This window comes from Lithobates pipiens, unplaced genomic scaffold (assembly GCF_037356315.1).
Source record: "Lithobates pipiens isolate NorthernLeopardFrog02 unplaced genomic scaffold, aLitPip1_a1.2 Scaffold_18, whole genome shotgun sequence".
Lineage (NCBI taxonomy): Eukaryota > Metazoa > Chordata > Amphibia > Anura > Ranidae > Lithobates > Lithobates pipiens.
The window spans coordinates 79,194,478-79,222,179 of NW_027507758.1; the positions used below are offsets into that span (position 1 = coordinate 79,194,478).

Genomic DNA, 27,702 nt, shown 5'->3' on the forward strand with positions numbered 1-27,702 from the left:
GAAAGAAGAATTCCAGACATAATATTTTTACATCCTTACCCCTGGAAGCTGGATATCATTGAAGTAGACACCGCTACTCCAGTGATCTCCCCTTTCTTCCGGGTCCCATGCTGAGTGGCTGGCGTGATGCATTCTGAACAGAGAATGTTTGCTTGCTCAGTATGGGTTCCATTCAAAAAATGTTTTGCATTTTCTGAATGAATGCATAGCATTCTCTGCTAAGACGAGGTGGACAAGCATAACTAAAATTACTACAAACAATAACTCTATTTGATACCAATAGTGATCAAGTGACTATAAAGCTATAATTTTTCTATTCAAAAAGTCCCATCAATATAGCAGAACAGCTTTTTTTTGATAGGCGATTGTAGTCACTATTGGTATCAAATAGAGTTATTGTTTGTAGTAATTTCAGTTATACTATTGTGTATTACGTATATTTTTTTATCATGGCTTAGTAGATAGGATTCACACTAACACATTTAAATTAAGTAATTAGAGCGCCCCATGAAACACCATCCTTCCCACACATTGCCAGTTTTTGTTTTTGAGGGGAAACTTTGTGGGGAGGTCGGGGCTTTTAGGTCCTGAAAGCCCAGGTTTCCTGCGCCACCAATATTTTTTTTCCATACCTCGAGAGCTGTTCCTCCCATTCCACAGCTAACGTCAGGTGCTGCTTGCTGGGCTCCTTCCCCCTCTCCATTTGGGCTCATGGAGAGTAAACACTGCTGTGGGCATCACTCCTAGGCAGCAGCAGAGCACAGGCAGTCACCGTTTTTTTTTTTTCCCTCGGTCCTCTGCCGGCTTCCTGTGACAACGCTGCTATCTTGGGAATGGCATGCTGTGCTCCATCGGCCAGAAGTATGGCATCTGGAGTGGGTGGCACACACAGAGCAGGTGTACGGTGTAATGTCTGCCGGAAATCACAGGGGGAGAAGGGTGGAACGGGGCTGGTGCTTATTTGCCGATTCTGGTCTGGCGCAGTGGCGCTATTGGAGTCTGGAGCAGACATCCAGCCACACACAGCAATGCAGCGCTCCTCGATGGAATGGCGGCAGCGAGTGGGACAGGCACAGGTAAGGGGCAGTTTTATACTGTCCTCTTTTTACTGTAGGGTCTCTCTCTCTGGAGGCGGCTTTAGTTCTCACTGTGCACCTGTGGTGAGCCTCCTTGTAAAAAGGACAGGTTGTCTCAATGGGATGGTTTATTTTTTTCCTTATTTTGTCTCAGGGTAGGCCAAGAGCTCTTATCCAGTGCCAAAAGGGAAATGCCCTTTATGTAAGGCAAAAATACCTGAAGGATGGAAGGCGGCTTTATGTCAAATCTGCATTGATTCGCTAGTTAAACAAGATGCTTTTTCCGCTTGCATCTGTTAAGAAAGAACTTGATGCAACTATTCAATCATTTTGCTCTTCTCAAGCAAACCCATCCCTGAGTCAGCCAACTACCTCACGGTCCTCACTAATAGAAGAGGAGGAAGGAGGACTGTTAAAAGCAATCAATACCACACTGGGTCGGGAAGAGGAAAGAAAGGAGTTATCTCTGCATGACAAAATATATCTGGGGCTCTGCGAACCAAAAAAAAAACAAAAAATAAAAAAAAACACAACTTCCCGGTACACTCAGTTATTTCTGAGGCTATTAAGAAAGAGTGGACAGAGCCAGAGAGCAAGCCTTTCTTTCGTAAAGCCTTAAAAAGGCGTGTTCCTTTTGACGAGGACACAGCGGTGGCTTGGAATAAAAATCCCAAACTAGATGCCGCTTTCTCCCAAGTTTCGAGATCAACAGATTTGGCTTTTGAGGATATGAGGGTATTAAGAGATCCCATGGATAAAAGATGGATCAGCTGCTTCAGAGGGCTTGGCAATCTGTCGTGGGTAATCTCTAACCTGCCATGGCGACTACTGTCATCTCCAGGAACATGGAAATTTGGTTGAGTCAACTTAAGGCCCATATTTTGGCAGACTCACCAAAACAAGAAATTTTGGATTCTCTCGACCCCGTCAGCCGCTGTAGCCTTTATTTCTGATGCCTCAGAGGAAACAATTAAAATGACAGCAAGATCTGCAGCCTTAAATCGGCCAGAAGGGCTCTGTGGTGGAAAACTTGGCCAGGGACGCGGATTCCAAAAATAAGCTGTGTGGGATACCGTTCCTGGATAGGACAGCTGATAAAAAGAAGTCATTCCCTATCAAAAAGAAAAAACAGCCAGTTAAGCGTTTTTTTTTGTTCCAAAAGGGCTCAAGAGCAAAGTAACAAACACCAGGAGAAAATAAAAAAATTGGTCGTTGCAGTAGGGAAAAGGAAAGGGAAATGTCCTTTTGCATCCTCCTGCGTCCTCCAGTGGGGGGGAAGGCTTCAAAGTTTACTCCCCTTTGGGCCAGGAAAAAAAAAAACAACAAAAAGTCAATATATTTTGGACATGCTGTCCCAAGGTTACAGAATAGAGTTTTCGGATTATCCTCCAGAAAGATACTTTGTGACAAACCTACCAAGGGATTTAACAAAGGCCCTGGCTATGAAGAACCTTTTAAAGGATCTGATGCACCAGAGGGTTGCGATACCAGTATTTCCAGAGGAACAAGGTCAGGGTTTTTACTCCCACATATTTCTGATAAGAAAACCATCCGGAAACTTCAGTTTAATTCTCAAACTGAAAACATTAAACAAGTCAGTCCTATACAAGGAATTTTGCATGGACTCAATCTTGGCGGTCAAAAATATGCTGAACTAAAGAATGCTTTATGGCATCAATCGACCTGAGAGATGCTTATCTTCATATTCCTGTATCAATGCCTCAGTCCCAGAAATTCCTGAGGTTTGCAGTGAATACGGGCAAGGAGATTACACATCTACAGTTCAGGGCCCTTCCCTTCGGTATGTCAACACCCCTGCGTATTTTTACAAAAATAATGGCGGAAGCCCTCGCCCCTCTTAGTCTCCAGGGGATTGTGGTAATCTCATATCTGGAGGACCTCCTCTTCTTTGCCCCATCCAGGGAGAAGTTGCAGGGGGATCTGGACAGACCCCACAGTCATATTGAATCTCTGGTGTGGATAGTGAATATTCAAAAATCAAATTTCATTCCAGAAAAAAGTCTGCTGCTTCTGTGACACAGCGTGACTCTAAGCAAGGTACGTGCTCCATACAGCTCCCAGTGGTGACACTTAGGCATGACAACATTTAGTTTAAAAGGAGACATTTCATAAGAAAATGTACCTTTCCCGTCGCAGGGTTTTCTGTAGTAAATCCAACAGACCCAATCTTCACCCTTCACGGTGGGTGCCATTAACATACCTTCAGGAACCGGGGATCCTCGGGGAACCCACAGTCCCAGCTCTATAAAAAGAGAAGCGTTACAGGCAAAACCTTGTTTCTTTGGATTCGAGGCCCGGGTACCATCCAATTAACCTAAAAGACACTTTTGGATGGACCCGGCTGCATAGCTGGCCCCAGCAAGGATTGCTCCAGAGGAGCTCAGCACAGCACATCTTCACTTGTGACCAACACCTAAGACGCTGGCGAAGAAGCTGAGATACTCCGAGTAGTGGAAGGGGTTATATAGGGAGGCAACTTCCTGTTTAGGGTGTGCCAGTGTCCAGCACCTGAAGGTGGACTATAACCCAAATAGTAATTTCTATGGCTCTGTGTCCCGTGAGGTCCGATTAAAGAAATACCATGAGCGGTGGATTGGATAAAAGTAGGTGTTAGCAGGTGTTCCTTGTGACTAGAAAAGTGTTTTCAAAGGTTACTTCATGTTAAAGCAGAGCTCCACCCAAAAGAGGAAGCTTCGCTTGTTCCCACCCTCCTCCCCCTCCATTGTGACATTTGGCATCTTTGGGAGGGGGAAGGGGGAGCGGGTATCTGATTTTGATAGGTACCCACTCCGACATTCTGGTAAAATTGCCACAGCGATCTTCAAGTATGTCTGCCCCCCCCCCCCCCCAAGCCTTCTGGGACACACATCAGTCCCAGAAGATGGGGGGACTATTCAAAAAGTGCATTGAGACAGGCATATTCACAGTAGGGACCTGGCTGTGAAGCCTGAAGATGCCAGTGCCTGCACCCCAAAGCTGATTTAAGAATCGGCTCAGGTGCAAACATCGCTGGATTCCTGGACAGGTAAATGTCCTTATACTAAACGTCAGCAGCTACAGTATTTATAGCTGCTGACTTAATTTTTTGAGGGGGAGCCTGGAGCTACTCTTTAAAAAGGTTGAGAAAGCCTAACCTAGATCTATATCAAATAGGATGCCAAAGGTGCAGCTGTTATACAGACATGAACATGAACTTTACACATATTCTTATGAATTACATTAATTGATTTTGAACACTGTTCTGTAGATTTCCCTGCCCTATACAATTTATTTTATATAATCACCTTTATAGAAGATAAATATACAAACGCATTCCTTCAAAAGAATGAACTGATCTGTTGCAGTGTGCCACCAGTACAGACCTGTTTCTGCCTCTTCCTGGTGAGAAATCAAGTTCAGATAAAACAAACAAAATCCTAGTTTGCCTTTCAAGAGCTGAGAACATAACGATATAGCCATAGGCGTACGCACACCTATGTATACAGCCCAAAAGCAGAGATTAAAAATAAAGCTGGGACTGGCTGAATATTGATCAGTGAGTAGCTGTTCCCACCGCACAGTGGAAAATTTTCAGCAGTGGCGGGTACAGCTGTCATAGTACAATGTCCTGATGGGGGGGGTGATCATTTGTGTGGATGGCGTTAACCGTCCATCAGTTCATTGGCTGAATGGAGAGGAAAAAACAAACAAAAAAACAAACAAACAATTGTGTATGGCCTGATCATCTTAAACGTGATAAAAAAGTGTCAGACCGGTTGATATCAGACTTGCCAGTTGGAAGTACCTACTTAGAACAACAATCAGGCCTTGGCCACTGAGTGATGATCAGTACCAACAGCCTATACCGCAAACCTTGTCCTTCTGCATTGACCCAGCAGAGCTGACCTTGCTTGTACAGTATGTAGCATGGTATGCACTGTATTGGGACTGCTTGCACAGAAACCCTGGGCATCGGCATGTGGGCAAAGACAGCCTCTGCATGGGCATATGCTATCCATATGCCCATGTTTAAGAGGCATAAGCCTTAATTTTTAACAGTCACAGCCTAGAATTTTTTTTAACCAGACACAGCAGCAGAATACCAGTTCAACCCAACTGCCTCTGTTTCTGTAGTATAATGTGTTAGAAAGCGCAAGCTGTAAAGTCTTGGAAGATTGATCTGATTTCTCTTCATTATAAGGTCTTGCAGCTCACCTGGACGGTTGGTTGCAGCCATAATAAAAACTTGACGTCTACTTTCCAGTCCATCCATCTCGGTGAGCAACTGATTAACAACTCTCACACTGGCTCCCGACTACAAGAGAAGAGGAAAAAGAAAAAAGAAAAATACATTTGAACCTGTGCAGACAAATGACACTTAGAAAAACATCAACACAGCCCCCATTATGCAGCATCAAAATGTGCTAACATTCTTGAATATGAATACTGCAATATGTAGTTGCTAGCACAAATCTTTTCCATAATAATCAACAGATATAAAAAAGTCTTTCTCCCATCCTGGGAAAAAAAAAAAAAAAAAAAAAATCACACAAAGTACACTACTGTACCTGAACATTATTGGCCTATCCACAGTCTGGTGGGGCAAATAAGGAGATTTTCAGCATTGACCACAGATACTTTGAAGCACAGTGAGCATGTTGTGTGGCAAAAAATTAGATTTACATATTTTCAGGAATATCCATTTTTGCACTTTCAAAGTGGCTTTTGTGCTCTCCCCTTACCCAAGCTCTTTATTGCAGAAGAGACCATCAAAGTCTCTTCTGCAATGAGCTAAACCTACCTGCCTACAGTCTATTATAATGTACACTGATCTGCACATACACTGATCTGCACATGCACAGTTTACATTGTGGAAAAGAACGTGTGTTTTGATATGTGCATGTGCAAGAGTGATGTCAACACCCCCGCCAATGAAGAGGGCCACAGCCTGGTACCCAGAAGACTCCAGGTAGAAGATGCAGCTGCTGGTGATGGACCTCAAACCATTGAAAGCGGAGCGCCACCCAACAGGGGAAGTTCTGCTTTAAGGCCTCCTCTTCCCTTCCTTTTCTCCAAATAGAATGGATGGGCAGGTACCTGGTTTTGCCCGAGTGGAACTTCTCCTCTTTCCCCCAGCAGTCACCCAGGACATGTCACAGAAGACTGCGTGCCCATTCAAAATTCGTAGCGTGGCTCGCACATGTGTAGTGGGCACCCGGCTGCGAAGCCACAAGCTGTCACAGCCAGGTGCCCACAGTTGAGATAGCAGCGCCGGGAAGAGAAAACCGAGAGAAGAGACGGCTCGGGTGAGCACAATGCTGGATCCCGGGACAGGCAAATGTGTTTTAATTTATTTTTTTTAGAAGTCAGCAGCTACACTTTTTGTAAAGCAAAATAAATGCCTTTGGGTTTAGGCTTTAAAGTAGACATTTTCAATGGAAAAAATTAATTTGTTTCCTGCATAGGGAATATTTACCAAGGCTTGGCTGCAGTAAATGTTTTGTCCTTTAATTGCCCATGTTAGCATACTGCTGGGCTTTGTACAGAATTCTTTAAATAACTTGACATTCGATCCACCAGGATCGGTAAAGAAACAGAACAAAAACGTCCTAGGTCAAATACAAATCTTTGCAGTACACGCACGCGAACATAAGCCTAAATGCTTCAATTACCTTTGTCTCCTATCCTTTAATCAGTATACTATAGCCTGCATTGTATGCCATTATGCCAATTACAATAAAAATAAGGTATGTTTGAACTTCCTGCTCATAGAAAATACATTTTCATAAGATGGTGTTTGCAGTTCTAACGTCCCAGCTGCATGTAAATGCATTACTACAATGCAAAAGAGAGTGGCCTTGAACAAGCTTTAACAGAGACTAAATAATGGGTTTGGAATTTTGTGCTAAAGGAAAAAAAAAAAAAATGTATGATTTTATCTTGAAACAAGATCTTTATTGATTTTATAGGCAGTTAAGATTTAAAGCATATTTTGCATTTCAACCTGCTATCTCGAGTAGAGAATACTTTCCTTTATCAATTTAACCACTTAATGACCGAGCCTCTTTCTGAGATTTGTTATTTACAATTTAAAAACAGTTTTTTGCTAGAAAATTACTTAGAACCCCCAAACATATTTTATTTCTAATACCCTAGAGAATAAAATAGCGGTCGATGCAATACTTTGTCACACCGTATTTGCGCAGCGGTCTTACAAGCACACTTTTTTTGGAAAAAATACACGTTTTTGAATTTAAAAAATAAGATGCGCCCGCTCATGGAATGGCTACAAACTTTTACCCTTAAAAATTTCCATAGGCGACATTTAAAAGAACATGCTGCATGTTTTGAGATACAGAGGAGGTCTAGGGCTAGAATTATTGCTCTTGCTCTACCCATCGTGGCAATACCTCACATGTGTGGTTTGAACACCGTTTTCATATGCGGGCGCTACTCACGTATTCTTTCGCTTCTGCATGGGAGCTCGTTTTTTTTTCTTATTTATTTTACCCTTTATTATTACAAGGTCCATTAAAAAAATAAAAAAAAGCGTGTCACTTTTATTCCTATTACAAGGAATGTAAACATCCCTTGTAATAGAAAAAAAGCATGACAGGTCCTCTTAAATAAGAGATCTAGGGTCAAAAAGACCTTCCGATCTCATGTTTACACAAAAAAAAAGGGCCTTTTAAGAGCTATGGGCGGAAGTGACATTTTGACGTCGCTTCTGCCCTGTAATGATTTGGAGACAGGTGGGGGCCATCTTCCCCTCACTCGTCTCCATGTCGCACAAGGGGAAACATCCGATAGTCTCCGCCGCGGCTGGCGGCACCGGTAAGCGGTGGAGGGCCCTGGAGCATGGTTGTAGGGCCCTCTCCTACCGCCGATAAAAGTGATCTTGCGGCGAATCCTCCGCAGAGACCACTTTTATCTTGAAGCAGACCGAAGAGGAGGATATCGGGGTTACGGCAGCTAGCTGCTGCCATAGCAACCATATTCTTCTTCAAAAGTACCCACGTATAACGACAGTGGCCGGTCCGGAAGTGGTTAAAAATCTTAACTTAAGATCTAAAAGTTCTATGGTACCTCCCACTTCTTGCTCTGCCATTGAGGTGTTCATTGACAAAGTTAATGAGATGAAGTCTTTTTTAGAAGATAGAAATAAGATTGACCATAGACTGAGCAATCTTAATCGGGAAGAGACTGTAGCATTGACCTCCTTGTTAGCCGGCTTGATAACAATATCTCGACGATCTGACAAGGGGGGAGCTATTGTGATTATGGACACCCGAAAGTACAAAGCAGAAGTGTTGAAGCAATTAGCAGATGTTGATACATATAGACGGCTGGATTCTAATCTGGTATTTAAAGTACAAACCAAAATTAAGAATGTTTTGACATTAGCATTAAAAGATGAAATTATTGATGATGAAACACACACATTTTTTATTATGTGAACATATCTTTGTTATGTATATTTTACCCAAGATCCACAAAGACCCTAATTAATCCACCTAGACATCCCATAGTTTCAGTGATATCACCATTAGCACAATATTTAGTCAAAGGTTTACCACCATTATTAGTTAATACTAGAGGTCGACCGATATGGGTTTTTCTCTGGCCGATGCCGATATTTAGAAATCATGGCAGCCGATAGCCGATATATGATGCAGATTTTTTTGGGCCGATATGTTAGGCCGATTTTTATTTTTATTTTTTTTTAATCCCCCTTGATCTCATAAAATCTAACACACCTTTCCCACTGGGACATTTTTCAGGCGCTTTTGGGCTAAAAATAGCGCTTGTAAAGTGCCTGCAAAACGGCTCCCCTGCAGTCTGTGTGAAAGACAGAGTGCTTTCACACTGAGTGCCCGTTCACACAGGGGCGACACGACTTGCAGCGCGACTCACAGACGCGACCTGCACACGACTTCAGCAGCGACTTGCAAAACGACGACTGTATAGAAGTCAATGCAAGTCGCCCCAAAAATAGTACAGGAACCTTTTTCTAAGTCGGAGCGAATTGAGTCACTCCTATTATAACAGTTCCATAGTACAGAACGGAGCGTGACTTGTCAGGCGACCAAGTCGCCTGACAAGTCGCGGTAGTGTGAACGGGCACAAAGGCGATGCGCTGGCAGGATCTTAAAAAAAGTCCTGCAAGCAGCACGCTTGGAGTGGTGTATACCGCTCCTCCACCACTCCTGCTCATTGATATGAATGGGCACCACTGCCGAAGCGCATGCAATCCGATTTGGCAGCGGTGCTTCACAGGCGCATTTAACCTCTTCCTCGGCTGCTAGCTGGGTTTTATGTGCCCCACTAGCAGCCAAATAGCGCCGCTAAAATGATGGTAAAGAGCCGCTAAAACTTGCAGCGTTTTACCATCAACGCCTGCCCGCTCCAGTGTGAAAGCGGCCTTCATAATTGATACAGAAAATTTCTTACATTTAAACATTTATTAAACAAAACAAACCTCCAATCAGTTTACTTGTATGTATGATTTAGATTTAAAAAGAAAAACTATATATTAAATAAAAACAGGTAGTCAAAACTTTTGGACGAAAAAAAAATGGGCTAACTTTACTGTTTTTAATTTTTTTTTAAATAGTGCATTTTTTTCCCCAAAAAAATGCATTTGAAAGACCTCTGTGCAAATGCCGTGTGATATAAAATATTGCAACAACCGCTATTTTATTCCCTAGGATCTCTGCTAAAAAAAAATATATATAATTTTTGGGCGGTCTAAGTGATTTTCTGGCAGAAAATACAGGATTTTTACTTGTAAGCAACAAGTGTCAGAAAAGATTTAGTCTTTAAATGGTTAAACTGAGAACTTCTACACACTGAGATGATTTCATTCATTCAAGTGTAAACATTGTATCTTTTTGTTCTTTTCTTGGCAGACTGCCCAGAGACCAGGAAAGTCGTTTCTATGACGACTCAGGCAACTTACACTGACTTCTATTACAGAAGTCATTTCCAAGTCCCTGTTCTAAATCGGCCTTTTTATCAGCACAATCGGCCGATGCCGATTAATCAAAAAACAGCAAATATCGGCCGATATATCGGTCGACCTCTAGTTAATACCAAATCATTTACACGGGATACCAGTGACTTCCTTAAGATAAAGTATTAAATTGTCACCTGATTCCATTCTTGTTACATATCCAGCCTCTACACCATTATTCCCCATGAACTAGGTATTAAAGCATGCCAACGGCTCTTGGTACAATCACATTGTTATAATGATCGATAAATTGCTTTTCTCCTGGAATTACCGTATATACTCGAGTATAGGCCGACCCGAATATAAGCCGAGGCCCCCAATTTACCCCCAAAAAAACTGGCAAACTTATTGACTCGTGTATAAGCCGAGGGTGAGACATGCCTGTCCATCCCTGTGTGTGTGTCCGTCCATCCCTGTGTGTCCGTCCATCCCTGTGTGTCCGTCCATCCCTGTGTGTCCGTCCATCCCTGTGTGTCCGTCCATCCATCCCTGTGTGTGTGTGTGTCCATCCATCCATCCATCCCTGTGTGTGTGTGTCTCCATCCATCCATCCATCCATCCCTGTGTGTGTGTGTCTCCATCCATCCATCCATCCATCCCTGTGTGTGTGTGTCTCCATCCATCCATCCATCCATCCCTGTGTGTGTCTCCATCCATGTGTGTGTGTGTGTGTGTGTGTGTGTGTGTGTGTGTGTGTGTGTGTGTGTGTGTGTGTGTCCAGCCTACCTTTGTCCCGAGCCTCCGTCCCGTGCCTTGCCTCCTTGCCTCCGTCCCGTGCCTTGCCTCCTTGCATCCGTCCCGTGCCGTGCCTTGCCTCCTTGCATCCGTCCCGTGTCGTGCCTTGCCTTGCCCCCGTCCCGTCCCGTGCCGTGCCGTCCCGTGCCCTCTTCGTCGGCGGCCATTGTAAAGTTCAAAAGCTGCGCCGCCGCCTTCGCCTGTGATAGGCGGAACACTGAATTTCCCAGCAGCCTGTGTTCCGCCTATCACAGACGTCGTATCATCCTCGTCCGTAGTACGAGGATGATACGATGTCCGTGATAGGCGGAACACAGGCTGCTGGGAAATTCAGTGTTCCGCCTATCACAGGCGAAGGCGGAGCCGGAGGCGCGGCTTTTGAATAGAATGGCCGCTGTCTGTCTGCTCGACACGCTGATCGAGCGGGCAGACAGCGATGACTCGAGTATAAGCCGAGGGGGGCACTTTCAGCCTCAAAAAAGAGGCTGAAAATCTCGGCTTATACTCGAGTATATACGGTACTGAAAATTGTCCTTGAGGAGAATTATTTTCTCTTCAAGAAAACCCATTATTTACAGCGTAAAGGGGCAGCGATGGGTTCCAATGTCGCACCGCCATACCCAAACTCATTCATGAATATGATCAAAACATCGTTTATATAGAAAAATAACATTTTCTTGGAACACTGCCATGGATGGTATAGATTTATAGATTGTGTGTTTGCTGTGTGGGGTGGAGACATTGGAACCCTATTTGATCAGTACCTTAATTATCTTATTCCCGGCTTGAAGTTCAATATGGTATACAGTGGGGCAGAAATTCCCTTTCTGGATAACATATTGAAAATGAACCAGACTAAAATTGAAAGTGATCTGTATGTTAAGAGCACGGATCACAATCAATTGTTACATTATGACAGTTTTCATCTCCAAGGAGTCAATTAATGAGAGTGCAAAGAATAATCAGTGATACACAATGTCGAGAAGAGAGATTAAATGAAATGGAAACGAAACTAATTAGTAGAAATTATCCAGAAGCATCAGTAAAAAGAGAACGTCTGAATTTGAATAAGTAATAGACATACCAAAAGAATTCCTTTTGTAACACAATTCCATTGGTTTTCTTTTTGTGTTTTCAATATTATTAAAAAACATTGGAGCTTATTGAGAGAAAATTATCCCACCATAGATTAATTTTCTAACTCTGTTACCCTCCTATAGAAAAGGAAGAACATTGAGAGGCCGTTTAGTGAGATCAGATCAATACTTTCCTTCCACTTCTAAAACAACCTTTTTGGGACCACGGAAAGATCATTTCTCTGTTTATCATGTATTCAGTGTAATTCTATGGTTAAAGCAAAAAGTATATCACACCCTCATAAAGGTTTTGATACTTCAATTAATGGCCACTACACCTGTCAATCACCACATGGGATCTATGCCATGAAATGCCCATGTGGGTTACTTTATATTGGAGAAACAACTCAAAAGGTCAAAGATTGTATAGCTAGGCATAAATACTCGATCAGAGACAAATGAACACAATTAACCCTGGCTAGACACTTTTTATATAATGGACATTCAATTTCCCAGTTAAAATATATGGGGTTGGAGGGCATTAGTAAAAATATGAGAGGGGGCAATCGGGAGTTGATTTTAAGAAAACGTGAGGTTTATTGGATACATTTCCTTAATACTGTTGCCTCGAAAGGACTAAATACAGATTTAGATCTGTATTTGTTTGTATAATTTATTAGGCATGTTTCTTTCTTTGAATCAAGATAAAAAAAAAAAAACTTCTGACTTTAGAACCACTTTAATCACTTTCCACCTGTATAACATTAGATGACATCCTCAGGTTGAAGTGGTTATCCTGGGATGAAGCCTTCACCTGCAGGTATAATTTTTGTATCAAAATTTTCAGCCGGCGATTCCCTCATCAGCAGAGGTGATTTAGAGTGGAACAGCCACTTGATCACTTCTGCAAAAGATGGTCCCCCCTCCTGCCGCCTTTCCCAGGCTCTGACGTCTGATCACGGGCCTGGGAACAATGCAACTGAACAGAGAGAGAGGATCTGATGTTGTTCCCTCTCTGTGACCCTGGAAGTGATGAGAATTTCGTCACTTCCGGTTTTGGCTCTTTGTTTACTTGGCTGTCGGAGCGATCTTTGTCTGATCGGCTGCATTAGAGACCAGAGGAGAGATTTGGGGTGTAATAGACATACATAAAGAGGACCTGTCATGGCCCATGCTTTCAAAATACCGTGTGACATAAAAAATTGCAACACCCACCATTTTATTCTGTAGGGTCTCTGCTAAAAAAAAAATTTGTTTGCTATAAAATTACTTAAAACACACACATATACATATATATATATATATATATATATATATTTTAAGTAAGTTTATAGCAAACAAAATACTGATTCCTACATGTAGGAGAGGAATGTCAGAATTGGTCTGGGTGGGAACTGCTTAACCGTTTATGTGGATGTTATGGGCAGATGTGATTCTACGCCGCCAAGAATTCCCAACTGGGTTTCTCAATGCCACCGAGGAGTCTTAGCCAGTAAACTATAATAAAATAATGTGGTTCTAAATCAAAAGGTTTTTTACCCTAATGCATTCTTCCCAACCCTAAATGAATGCTTACCAGAGTTGGCACACACTACACTGCTCTCTCTTCCTCTTCTCACATGAGACACAGTCAGTCAAATATGAGGAGGATGCAAGGGTGTGGCCGAGCCAGGTTGTGCGTTTACTAATGGCTCCTGATCACACCCACAAAGTTATCCCCATAGCACACAGCTTGCTAGAGGAAGGAGTGGTGGCATCGACGAGGGACTCTAGAAGAGAAGAGAAGGGACCACTTTGTGCAACAACATTGAACAGAGCAGGTAAGTATAACTTTTATGTTGGCAAGAAAAAAAAAAAAAAAAAAAAAAACACCTTTAATACCACTTTAAGTAGACCCCCCCTTCTTGGACACAGCCATTATCTCACAAAAAGGGGTGCCACATTGCGTTTGTCTATTGTTGTAACTTAGATAAGGATCAGATCACATTTTACGCCAAAATTACCACAGAAAAACAGTTAATTCCATGGGGCATACTTTTCCTTGCCACTGAAGATCATATTTTGCAGCTTTATGAAGGACAGTATATTAGTGCTACGGCAAAAACAAAACAAAAAACCTTACCTCATGGCCTGACCTTCGGGGACACAAGGCGTCAATTTCATCAAAAAATATTACACAGGGGGAGGAGTTTGAAGCCCTTTGGAAAACCTGCCGAACAGCTCGCTCACTTTCACCAACGTACTGAAATGAAAACAAGCCAATTGAAAGCATAAACACTGGCTGGCTTATTTCAGAAGGTATTTAAGGATAATACTGCGTACAATTCCACCAACACCAAATATACATACATATATTTTAGGCTACTAGTGACTGGGTAGAAACCACTCGTAACATAGGCTCTTGCTCCTAGCTGTCGGGTGAAAGATCAGAGTTAGTTCAGGCTTCCCTAAAATAAGATTACAGGGGAAAATTTGGCTGCACACCAAGAGTTCCAGCATCCAGACATCATGTGAATCAAAGTCTCTCCTGGAACCTCCTCCTTTGAGGTCTTTCATCCTAACACAGGCTTAATCCTAGAGAAGATCTTCAAAAGGTATGATCTTGTGACTATGTCTGGAACAATAAAAGTTTTTACTACTACTATGTTGGTACAGTCGGTGTGGAGCCGATTTTGTCTTTATGCACACTTTAGGCCTCTGCTGGATGACTTAAAAGTTTAATTTTACCTGGTTGCAGACTGTTACCGCACCAAGTTCAATTATTTCATTTTCAAAAAACGTATATATCATACGCGCTCAGACACATAAGTTACTAAGGAAGCAGCCAACATAAATTTATAGATCATAAATCACTAATCATAGATAATACAATACTGAGCTAAAACAAAAAGATAAAAAGTACCAAATAAGTCCATAAAGCACCAAAGGAAAGATCCCAACACTGCCTCCACTGTCTGGAAAGGTTCACTCCACACCACGGATATTACCAATCTGCTTACTAGATTGCCATGACCCTCAGAGTTCAGAAAGCACTTTTTTGGTTGCCACATTTCACCCCTCTCCCTTCATCTCATCAATACCCATCTCAGGAAAAGTCTCCATAGAGGCCAGAGGGGTGACCTGAAGTGTGGCAACCAAAAGGCGCTTTGACCGCTCTCTACTGAGGGTCATGGCAGTCTGGTAAGCAGATCGGTAATATCACAATTCTGTGAATTATTTCATTTTATTTACCTAATTGAATGATCCAGCAGATGTTATAGGATAGTGCTAATGTAACAAATATCAGGTACTTTTGCTATCTGTATTTTTTAAAGTGTGTCAAAAGGCAAACCTTTTTTTTGTTTTTAGATTTGATAGATTGGCTAGAGGTTAGAATCTCTGTCAGGTTTGTTAGAAGTCCACACCCAGGATGTAACACATATGGGGGAGGAACCTAATCTCTTAGGTCATCCCATGGCAATCCTTTGCTATGCGGCAGCAAACCGACTCGAGTGTACTAGCCTATTTCAGCTAGCACGGCTCAAGTGCCATTTATGCTAGTGTACATACATTTTTACCATTCGGGGAGCACTAGATGTTTTATATACAGTCACCCCTTGTGCGCACCTATGATACGAGGAGCCAACTGAAGAAAATGGAGGGATAATACGTTCTACAGATCTGATCACAACCCTACCACGTGTTATGACTCACTGGTAAAACGGGTCATAACGTAAGTTAGCACTGGCAGAGGATTGCATGGACACTTTATTGTGTGTTTTTTTTATGAAATAGTTTTATATGCACAGAGGTGGAAGATCAAGATTCATTAGTATTTACGTTTGAACTATATGGACACGTAAAACTGATCATATAGATACTTTTTGATTGGATTAGCACAGTTCATGAAAATATGTTATATCTATTGATAAGAGATGTTTTTACACCTGCACTTTATATGCGCTATACTCAAGTCATAAAAAGGTACTGGATTAAAGATACAATGTGACCTTACCCATGCAGGGCAAAGTGATAGCGTCTCTGCAAAGGAAACCCCTGACCACCCTACACATCCCTTACCCGTGCTCCCCCATAGACTCCCTAAGTCTATACAGTGCAGCAATTGGCTTCTAAGCCTTGGCACTATCAATAGGCGAGCAGATCACATACTTCCCTCATACCCGCTAGCGTCAGGTATTCTGGGTGGAGAACAAGGGGCTGCAAGGGAGTGCAGGTAGATAAGACGAGTATAGGGGGAAGGGTAGTGCTCTTTAAAGAGACACGGTCACCTTGCCAATGCAGAGCAAAGTGACAGGGTTTCTGCCTGAGTGAGCCTTCAAAATTTACCTGCAATTAAGGTTTAGGTCGTTTCAGTTTTGGTATTAACAGTTTATATATTATGTGCTAGAGGAACTACCATGTATAAAACTCACCATATTCAGCAGCTCGGGGCCCTTCACTGAGATAAAATTAAGTCCAGATTCATTGGCAACTGCCTAAAATAAATAAAAAAAATAACTCGTAAGAAAACTGAATTTTTATTTACCCTTTTACACATAAGTACACTCACCATCTGTACACAAACAATGCGACTGCAACAGGACAAAATACAGACATATGGAGCTCAAGCCTGAGATCCCTACAATTCTTTGGGGAAGATTGCTGTAAGTCAAGTAATGTATGCAGGAACCTCTATTGCAATAACATGGCTTTGGTAACCCAAACACTTACATCACAAAGAACAGATTTCTGGGGAAATGGCAGGATTTGATTCTGCTTATTAAAGTGGTGTTCCACCTGAAATTTTATTTTATTTTTTTTAAAGCCAGCAGCTACAGACACTGTTTCTGTTGACTTTTAATAAGAAAACTTATCTGTCCAGGGAGCCTGCGCTGTCGGCCCCCCCGAGGCCAATCAGTCCATCGGATCGGGTGCAGGCGCTGCCATTCTAATTAAGGGAAACAGGAAGTGGAGCCTTGTGGCTTCAATGGCCGTTTCCTGTCGCGCTGCGCTTTGTGAATGGCTGGCTGTCTTCTGGAAGACACACTTGTCCCTGAAGACATCGGAGAGGGGGCTCCCTAAAGAGGATATGACGTCCTGCGCCACGGACCAGCTGGATTGGAGGTACAAGCTGTACTTTACAACAAAGGTAAGTTAGAAGAAATTTGCTTTTTTTTTTTTTTTAACTACCCAAAAACGAGGGGTGAAAAGGTGGTCTTCCATTTAAGACCACCTCTCAAAAGTGGGGGGGGTACTCGGCTTTAAAAACACAAAGAAACAAAGATCATCTTACTTTTGCAAGTAATGTTTTCCCACAGCCCGGGGGCCCTGCAAGCAAAACACCAGCTGGAGCCATAAGGCCAAGAGCCTTGAATTGTTCTGGATTCCTTACAGGAGCCTGGAGGGAAAAGAAAAACAAACAAACAAATTACTTTAAAAGTATAAATGTATTTTTTTTTTTGTACTAAAATTTTAATAATCAGATAGGAAGCCTTTCTTCTTTCCCCATGGCATTTGCAGCTTAAAGGGGAGCAGTTCAAACAGCTCAACTGCATGGTTTTACCACCCCCCCCCAACCACAATTGAAAACAAGCCCTAAAAGTGGAAATTGAAATTTGCTGCAAGCAATTACCAGTACATTAGGACTCACCAGTATGGCCATTGTCAGCTCCTCCCGGATCTCCTCCAGAGCTCCTATGTCAGCCCAGGTCACATCAGGCACTGTGGCAAAGCCTTCTCTTTTGGCAGAGGGTTGTACGGCAGGTAGGGCATTCAGGAAGTCAGACATCTCGATACAGAGGCTCTGAAGATGCTCATCAGGAAATGGGGTCTGGTCCTGAAGAACCTCAAGTAGTCTCTGTAACTGATCCTGGAAAAAAGACAAAGCTGGATGATACTTAACCCCTTAATGACAATTTATTTGAACCTTTACGACCACAGCATAATATCTATCTATATATATATAAAAAAAAAAATATATATATATTATATATATATATATTTATATATAGTTATGCCACACAGTACAACCCTGTCAACCAGGGAAAGGGATCTGATTTTCCCAAGTTGCAAATTTACTTTCATTTACAGACCTGCTCCCCACCTTCACCCAGTGGGTTAAATTATAAAGGAGAAGCAGCCCACTGAGGAGCTCATCTCCATCATTCTGCTCCCCTCTCCTTCCACCTGAAGGGCTCCTTGTGCTGCTTCTAGTATGAGCTTTGCCTAAGCAGAGACTGCAAGAAGCTGATGGGGCTGAGGCTGAGAATTATTGAGCTGTCTATATAGACTTATACTTTATGTGCATGTCATTTATATGTATATATAAAAAAATACCTTTTTTGTGACTTGAGTCTGGGTGTAGACCGCACAATAATTTTCCTTCCCCCTTTCTTTCCATTCTAGAAACTGTATATTTATTTGTTGTTTGCATTTGGTATTTGTTTTTAGCAGTTATGCACTACATGAAGCAATGTTTATTAATACAATTATATGAGGTTATGAAGACAATTTAAGACAGCGCAACATTTTTTTCTTTTCAAGAATATATCATTGAGAGCTGCATTAATGTTTGTCTCTTGTGAAGTGTACCTGATTGGGTTGTGCATTTTGGACTTTTAACTCTGATGTTTCTTCCAGCAGAGAGCTCGGTTCTGTTGAAGTCTCCTTCCCTTTAAACTCCCTCAGCTGGATCAAAACTCTGTTCACAGCACCCATCGCAGCTTCTCGGCAAAGTGCCATCAGGTCGGCACCGACATATCCTGGCGTTAGGTGTGCCACATGCTGGAAGTCAAAAGATTCAGGGAGCCTCAACTTCCGACACAAGGTCTGCAGAATCCTGTGCAGGATAAAGAGCAGGAGAAAATTTTATATTATAAACACTTTTCACATATATTAATCACCTGTAACAAACTTAAAAACTTTTTGATGTGGGTTTTAAAGTAGTATTCAACCTTCCACATTGTTTTTATTTTCTTTAAAGTACAAGTATTTGCTTTCACCAAGGATACCTACAGCAAAGCATTTTTTTTCATAATAAAATTTACAGTCTCTTAATTTTGTTCTCTGTCCTAATGGACCAATGCGGCTTTTATTGAACTTCCAGTTGGGGGGGATGGGAAGTGCACACTGCAAAGGTCATATGACCACTTATGAAACAAGCTGTGCTTTAACTGCAGACTTTCAGCTTTAATTTGAGGGTATATACATCCAAATCAGGTGAACGGTGTAGGAATTACAACAGTTTGTATATGTGCCTCCCACTTTAAAAGACCAAAAGTAATGGGACAATTGGCTGATCAGGTGTTCCATAGCCAGGGGTGTGTTTATCCCTCATTACCCCATTTACAAAGAGCAGATAAAAAGGTCCAGAGTTCATATCAAGTGTGCTATTTGCATTTGGAATCTGTTGCTGTCAGCTCTCAATATGAGATCCAACGAGCTGTCACCATCAGTGAAGCAAGCCATCAGTAGGCTGAAAAAACAAAAACAAACCCATCAGAGAGATAGAAAAACATTAGGTGTTGTCAAATTAACTGTTTGGAACATCCTTAAAAAGAATGCATGCACCGGTGAGCTCAGCAACACAAAAAGACCCGGAAGACCACGGAAAACAACTGTGGCGGATGACCGAAGAATTCTTTCCCTGGTGAAGAAAACACCCTTCACAACAGTTGGCCAGATCAAGAACACTCTCCAGGAGGTAGGTGTATGTGTGTCAAAGTCAACAATCAAGAGAAGACTTCACCAGAGTGAATACAGAGGGTTCACCACAAGATGTAAACCATTGGTGAGCCTCAAAAACAGGAAGGCCAGATTAGAGTTTGCCAAACATCTAAAAAAAGCCTTCACAGTTCTGGAACAACATCCTATGGACAGATAAGACCAAGATCAACTTGTACCAGAGCAATGGGAAGAGTATGGAGAAGGAAAGGAACTGCTCATTATCCAAAGCATACCATCTCATCAGTGAAGCATGGTGGTGGTATTGTCATGGCGTGGGCATGTATGGCTGCCAATGGAACTGGTTCTTTTGTATTTATTGATGCGATTGCTGACAAAAGCAGCAGGATGAATTCTGAATTCTTTCATGCAATATTTATCTGCTCATATTCAGCAAAATGCTTCATAACTCATTGGATGGAGCTTCACAGTACAGATGGACAATGACCCGAAGCATACTGCAACAGCAACCAAAGAGTTTAAGGGAAAGAAGTGGAATCTTATGCAATGGCCAAGTCAATCACCTGACTTGAATCCGATTAAGCATGAATTTCACTTGCTGAAGACAAAACTGAAGGGAAAATTACCCAAGAACAAGCAGGAAATGAAGACAGTTGCAGTAGAGGCCTGGCAGAGCATCACCAGGGATGAAACCCAGAGTCTGGTGATGTCTATGCGCTCCAGACTTCAGGCTGTAATTGACTGCTAAGGATTTGCAACCAAGTATTAAAAAGTGAAAGTTTGATGGATAATTGTTAATCTGTCCCATTACTTTTGGTCCCTTAAAAAGTGGGAGGCACATATACAAATTTTTGTAATTCCTACACCATTCACCTAATTTGGATTTAAATACCCTTAAATTAAAGCTGAACATCTGCAGTTAAAGCACATCTTTCATTTAATTTCAAATCCATTGTGGTGGTGTATAGAGCCAAAAAGATTATAATTGTGTGGATGTCCCAATATTTATGGACCTCACTGGATATATATATATATATATATATATATATATATATATATATATATACACACACACACACACACACACACACACACAGTATGACTTAATTCCTCCACCCACACATTTGAGAGATGGGGAATCACTGCGGCGCTATTGTGTTTGGACAGTGGAGAGCCTTCCCCGACATCCAAACACACTGATCAGTGTTGCCAGGTAAAAAAAAGGGACAGGCTACAAACAGAAGGCAAAGGGAAAACATTGTAAGTACTGTAGTATGCTGCCATATTTCATATTGAGGGTTTACCCAGGATGATGCCTGAACCAAGATGGTAGCTCCCCTCTGTAGATAAAAGGGACTGACCATAAGAGTGGGAGCAAAGCAGAGCTTACAACAGTTTAGGGGTGAACTGGACAGGACAGATATAGATTCAAATAACACTGCAGAATGCACTTCTGGAAGAATCAACATACACTATTTTGTTTTTGCACTACTTGAACAGATATAACAAAATGTTATCAAAAGTATATTTAACAGACCAAAAGAGAAGAAACGTTTATTGTAAGGTTTACATTTGTCAGAGAACTTGCAGTGCTAATGCCTGTCTCCGTGCAGCAGTGGCTAAATTCCATTCCGCTAATGCCAATGGGCGTTTGTATGGGTGCACCCGCACACCCATGCAAATAGGTGTGCTCATTTGCGTCCACCAATCCTGGCTCATGGCGCCCTATATAGACAGAGTCTCTGCCTGATACCAGTGCTGGATTGTCTTCAGCTTGTTCCTGAGTGTTGCTGTTTGACCTGTTACCTTGCTCCTGACAAACCCGATTTCCTTGACCACTCTCCTGGATCACTCCTGGCTGTTATCTACCTCTACTAATTATACAGACCTCGGCTTGGATTCTCTACTACGGCTCCGCTTCCCGATTCTGTACCTCGCTGCCAGCCCGTTGCCAACCTCTGCCTGTCCTTGACTATGAACTTGCCTTCAGTTTATGTACCTTGTTGCCAGGCAGTTGCCAACCTTTGCCTGTTCCTGACGTTACAGTTGTTCCTGAATCCATACTTAACTGCCGGGCTCCTGCTGAACAGTTCTGGTGATCAGTCTTCACGCCTTCCTCCAAGAGGATCCTGTATCTCCAAGTGCCAGCCTGCAGGCACCTGCACCCTTTCGTTGCCCCAGCACTCCCTGTCCCCACTACCAGCGGTGTTGGGACCAGAACCGTGCAAGAGGCCACCCTCAGCATTTCAGACTCCGCTGTAAGGTACGTGAAACATTTGACTTAAAGAAAAATTTGGGGCTTGTGTACAGCCTAGACCAGGATCCAAGGGGCTTCCATAGGGACATAAATATCAAGCTGAGAGCGGTGACTGCACATTAGCACTATTTTACATAAGGTACTTTTTATAGCCAAGTTGGGTTCATTTGAAGTGTCAAAGATGGTATAACTCTGGAAATTGCCCTTGTCAAAGTACATTTAAAATCTTTTCCTTATCCAATGTTATTTGCATGCACATTTGTTATCAAGCTTCTGTTTTCCTGCAGCAATGATAAAGCAAAGGTCAAATGTAAAGCCAAAGTCAGAGTGTGAAGTGCTAACTCAGGAAAGTCACTTCTTTACAAGGAGTCTAAAGGAAGGAAGCTGGACAAAGTCTGTCATTTCTGCTAAACATGCAGGACAAAATGTATGCTAAATTCCTTAAAGCGGAAGTAAACCCATGGATGAAACAGTTAAATTTCCGGCACGTGCCGGACATGTAACTGTCTCATTGCTTGTGCTCTTAAAGCGGGAGCCCACCGTTTTTTTTCTTTAAAGCCAGCAGCTACAAATACTGCAGCTGCTGACTTTTAAAATAAGGACACTTACCCGCCCAGCACGCCCGCGATGTCGGCACCCGAAGCCGATCTCTTGATCGTCTCTCGGGTGCTGCCGCCGCCATCTTGGGTATGGGAATCAGGAAGTGGAGCCTTTCGGCTTAATTTCCCGGTTCCCTACTGCGCATGCGCGAGTCGCGCTGCGCAATAAGGATGGACCCGCTGCCTCTGGGATCTGTGCGTTTCCCAGCAGGCAGCGGGGGACTTTCGGAAAGGGGCGTAGATTCACGCCCCTTTCCGCAGAGAGCTATCCCGGAAGTGGGTGCATATACCTGTACTGTACAGGTACCTGCACCCCCCTCCCCCCTGGAAGGTGCCAATTGTGGCGCCGGAAGGGGGGGGGGGGAGGATTCCAATGAACGGAAGGTCCACTTTAGGGTGGACCTCCGCTTTAACCAAATTGTCAAACTATCCAATGGCCGGTGTCATAACTGATCACATGTGCAGCAGCATCATGGCAGTTGAAGATTAAACAGAGGCCAAGATGGCAGCTTCCTTGGCTGAAAATGATAGGAGGGTTTACTTTCACCGATAACCATTTTTTATGGCTAACTTAAAGTGTATTCAAAACTTTTGCACAAAAATTAGGATAAGACCTTCTTTTATATTTGTTACATGTTCTCATTAACACAGCACAATTTTTTTAAATATATATATATATATATATATATATATATATTTATTATTTCTGCTTTTTACTTGCTTAAAAATCCTTAAATGCTCTCCCTGCTTTGTAATGTATAGTAATGGGGCTGCAAAGTAATGCGATAAAAAAATTAACCCTGTTTTCACTGTGTTTGCAGTTCTTCATTATCAGCTGTAAACGAGATTTGAATATTGTCTGTCCTAAGAAGGGTTAAAATTGTACAAACCACCTTCCAGCAATGTATGTTATGAAGGATAGCTCACTGTGTGGGGACAAGACACTGTAAAGCTGGCCATACATGGAGTTAAAGTTGTCTGGTTTAGCCAGGACTGGCTGAATTTTGATCCATGTTTGAGCAGAGAGGTTGAACAGAAGTTGATCTACTGGTCGACCTCTGTACAACTGCCTTGTTGAATTTTCCCTGCTCAATCAGTGCCACAGGCTATAGCCTGCAACTCTGATCAGTGTATTATGGTGGCAGGGAAGTCTCCCAGTTGTCAGAATACAACGACTCATAGGGAGTCACCTTGTGTGGGTGGGGAAAGTGGGTCAGTTTGTTTCGTTCAACCAAAAAAAACAAAAAACAAAAAAAACACTATCATCTATGGCAGGGCATAGGCAACATCAGCCCTCCAGCTATGGTGTAACTACTAGTCCCATGAGACATTGCAAGACCCTGTAGTTTCACCACAGCTGGAGGGCCGAGGTTGCCTACCCCTGATCTATGGGCTACCTAAAACTGTCCAAAAATTCCTAAAATCAGCCATGACACCTCCTTAGAAAAATCTAAGAATAAAGAAATATTTTTTAAGACATATGTGGGAACATAAACATATAGTGGGAGTTTTCTCACATTTGACTGCAAAAGTGGAAACACACATTAAGTTACTAAAGATGCAAGCTTTTGGGATGCCTTAGATCCCTTCTTCAGCCTACAAAAAGATCAAAAGGAACCCGAAATCTTACATGTTTAATAAGTTAGCCAATAAACGCTGTTCCTTAAACTCTATTCTTTTTGAATAAATCATTGTCTAACACACAGTAGAATACAGTGGCAAATGTAATTGTATCTTTTATCTGTTGCTTTGGATTGGATTAGTACAATACTCTACTAATGCAAACACTTTCAATAAGACAATTTTTCCTTCCTTTTAATACTTGTTAACAAGCATGTAAATTGTGGTTTAGCCAACATTACCTTTGCCTAGCCTTCTCATCTGGAATCCCCAAGCAGATTTCTCTGTCAAACCTCCCAGCACGTCGGAGCGCAGGGTCCAGAGAGTCCGGGCGATTGGTGGCCCCAATGACAAGAACCTGAGCAGTCACCTCCAGGTTATTTAAATCTGGTGGGAGAAATAATTGGTCAAAAAGCTAACCTATCAGGAACCTTGGGAGGACGCAAGCAGTATAAAAGAGGTTTGACACTCACCATCCATACAGGTGAGCAGCTGGGCCACAATTCTCCGCTCCATATCCTTTGAGGCCACTTCCCTTTTTGGAGTTATAGCATCAATCTCATCAATGAAAAGAATGCAAGGGGCACTGCTCTGAAATATTCAACACAAAAATACATTTTGGTACCTCAAATTCAAATGCCACACTGAAACATTCTCAGTTTTGGATTATCAGTTTTTGGATTAGAACCCAGGTTAGAACCCCTGGCAGGATGTTAATGTGGTCTTGGATTTAACTGGGGAGATATCCCCTCACTTCCTCCTATGGTACCTACTGACTGTAGGACAGGAAGAGGAAATATAATCAACTGAAACACAGACAGAAATAACATGTGATCGACGTTCTCAGTCTACTAAGCAAAGTGTTATTGCTGTCTTTATGCTTGTTCAGTTTACCCTTACTTCCTGTTCGGATGGCCAAAGTCTCTGAATTAGGAGAGAAGGGATAGTTACATAGTAGGTGAGGTTGAGAAAAGACACAAGTCCAACTTTTGTGTGCGCGCGTTTATGTTAAAAGCACATTGTATACCCCAGTATGTTGTGATCGTTAAGATACCCATCTAATAGTGTTTTGAAATTATCTATGCTCCCTGCTGATACCACTGCTTGTGGAAGAGAATTCCACATCCTTACTGCTCTGGTAAAGAACCCTCTATGCAGTTTAGGGTTAAATCGTTTCTCTTCTAATTTTAGTGAATGGCCTTGTGTCTTTTTAAATTCCCTTTAGCCGAAAAGTTTGTTGCCTATGCTAGGGTCACCAGTATGGTATTTGTACATTGATATCATATCCCCTCTCAAGCATCTCCTCTCCAGAGAGAATAAGTTCAATGCTTGTAGTCTCTCTCCATACCCAAGATCCTCCAGTCCCTGAATTTGACTTGTTTCCCTTCTCTGGACTCTCTCCAGTTTCAGGACATCCTTTCTAAGGGCTGGTGCCCAGAACTGCACAGCATAATCCAGGTGAGGCCAGACCAGAGTATTGTAGAGTGGGAAAATTATTTTATCTCTGGAGTGAATCCCCTTTTTTATATCAATGTTTCTTTATTGAATTTTTACATAAACATGTAACAAAAAAAAGATGACATTTGGGTTTACATGCAATCAGAACATATTATACAATACTGCAGGTTTCCAATATTCATTCAATACAGGAGATTGGTTGACACTTTGCTACATGTATTTAACCTCAATACATAGTATTGTATCTGACTCATGGTGCGAAGTCTCGCTTCCCTCCACAACACCCCATCTGGGATCTATCTGTGTCGAGAAAGGAGCAGACAGAACCCCCCTCTGCTTACATTTCTTGACTTGAGTTCCTTATAGTATTTAGGGTTTTCAAATATGTATGCACCAACTTAAGTTACTTTGTTTCCTTGTTCAGTGGATGTTATATACTCTTATGTAACCGATAAAAGGATGTAAACATTAACCAACAATAGTTGGACGTCTAGTGTTCATAAAGTAATTAACTTGCTTTTTGTTCTGCATTATAAACTTTGCATTAATTGAAGTAATAGAATATGTCATCTTCCTGTTCGTGGTAAGTGGTATCATCTTGGAAAAGGAAAGATAGGGAGATAGAGGAAAAAAAGAAAAAGAAAGAAAGAGTAGTGTTTGTCCTACAATCTCCATAGTATAGTAATACTTTATTTCGATCCTACTTATGTTGTTGATTGTACCAATTTATCCAGCAAGTCCATTTGGAACGCATATTTTGATAAGTGCCTTCAGTGGATGCAAACATTAACTCATAGTTAGCGTGGGTATTGGTCATTTCCACTATTTCTTTAAGTGAAGGTGGGTTTGGGTCCTTCCAATGCCGCATAATTGTCAATCTTGTACTGAGTAACAAGTGAGTGATTATGACTCTTGAGTCTGTTGGGACTTCAATACCCAGAGACAGAACTGCCATTCCAGCTGAAAGTGGAACACGCAGTCCTGTAATCCGTGCAATAAGGTTTTGTATATTAGACCAAAGGGCTTGGATCCCTGGACATTTCCACATTATATGATATAGTGTTCCTGCGCATCCACAGTTTCTCCAACAAAGTGGCAAAGCCTGGGGACAAAATTTAGAGATTCGATAAGGCGTCAGATACCATTGCAACAATAGTTTGTGGGACAGTTCCCACAGATTGCCACTCTTAGTTGCCATATAAGTAATATGTAATGCTTTCTGCCATTGTTCCATGGAATAAGACGCACCTAGATCTCATTCCCATGCTTTAATATTTGTACTCTTGACAAAGTCATTTTTACCATGTAACACTGTGTAAAATAGTGAAATGCCCTTGATTTTGGTAGTAGGGGTAGTGAGGTATAGAGCTATTCTCCATGGCAGGTAGATGGTGGATTTAGGATTAGTGTGAAAGAAATGGCTAAGTTGTATATATCTGTAGTGATCCCTTATTTCTAACCCATATTCTATTTGTAGAGATTTGAATGTTTTAATTGTGGGGCCTATTCTCAGGTCCTCTGTTGTGGTTATTCCTTTAGCTTGCCATTGTGCTATATTAAAGGTATGGAATAATCATGGCTACACTTGCTAATGTGAGCGGTATAGGTCTGGATGCATTCTCCTTATGGTGCATGGACGCAAGTATCTTCCATGCCTGCAATGTAGCTACTATAGTGGGGTATAGTTTCTCATCAGTTAGGGATAGGTATCCGCTAGTAATAGATCGTATATTTGGTGACCCTGTACTTGCGAGTTCTCCAACTCCAACCACCTAACTCCAGATGACTGTAGTTGGGGGAACCAAGTTGTCACTTGTGCCAGTATTGCTACTATATGGTAGTCCTGTAGCAGTACATGTCCCACTCCTCCCACTTTTCTGTGTGATATCAATTTCCTAAAGGCACACCTACAGTGCCTTGCGAAAGTATTCGGCCCCCTTGAACTTTTCAACCTTTTGCCACATTTCAGGCTTCAAACATAAAGATATAAAATTTTAATTTCTTGTGAAGAATCACCAACAAGTGGGACACAATTGTGAAGTGGAACAAAATCTATTGGATAATTTAAACTTTTTTTATTTAATTCTGTTTTTATTTTCAATTATTATAAAGCATTGTACATAATTAAGCAATTTCATACATATGAATATATATTACTTACATACATAATGATCACATTTATTATTTTATTTCCTCTTCCCTCCCT

The 27,702-nt window shown here is 41.9% G+C and overlaps 1 protein-coding gene across 1 annotated transcript in view; it reads right to left on the minus strand.

Moving 5' to 3' along the window:
* The window catches only part of NVL (nuclear VCP like), a 126,642-nt gene that overhangs the window by 34,225 nt on the left and 64,715 nt on the right, over positions 1 to 27,702 (minus strand). The window contains exons 11-18 of the mRNA XM_077485823.1: positions 24,512 to 24,629; positions 24,281 to 24,425; positions 18,471 to 18,717; positions 17,530 to 17,748; positions 17,173 to 17,277; positions 16,313 to 16,375; positions 14,023 to 14,142; positions 5,292 to 5,391 (exon numbers count right to left, since the gene is read on the minus strand). Of these exons, the coding sequence (XP_077341949.1) occupies positions 5,292 to 5,391; positions 14,023 to 14,142; positions 16,313 to 16,375; positions 17,173 to 17,277; positions 17,530 to 17,748; positions 18,471 to 18,717; positions 24,281 to 24,425; positions 24,512 to 24,629 (1,117 nt within the window). The remainder of the gene's footprint in view (positions 1 to 5,291; positions 5,392 to 14,022; positions 14,143 to 16,312; positions 16,376 to 17,172; positions 17,278 to 17,529; positions 17,749 to 18,470; positions 18,718 to 24,280; positions 24,426 to 24,511; positions 24,630 to 27,702) is intronic.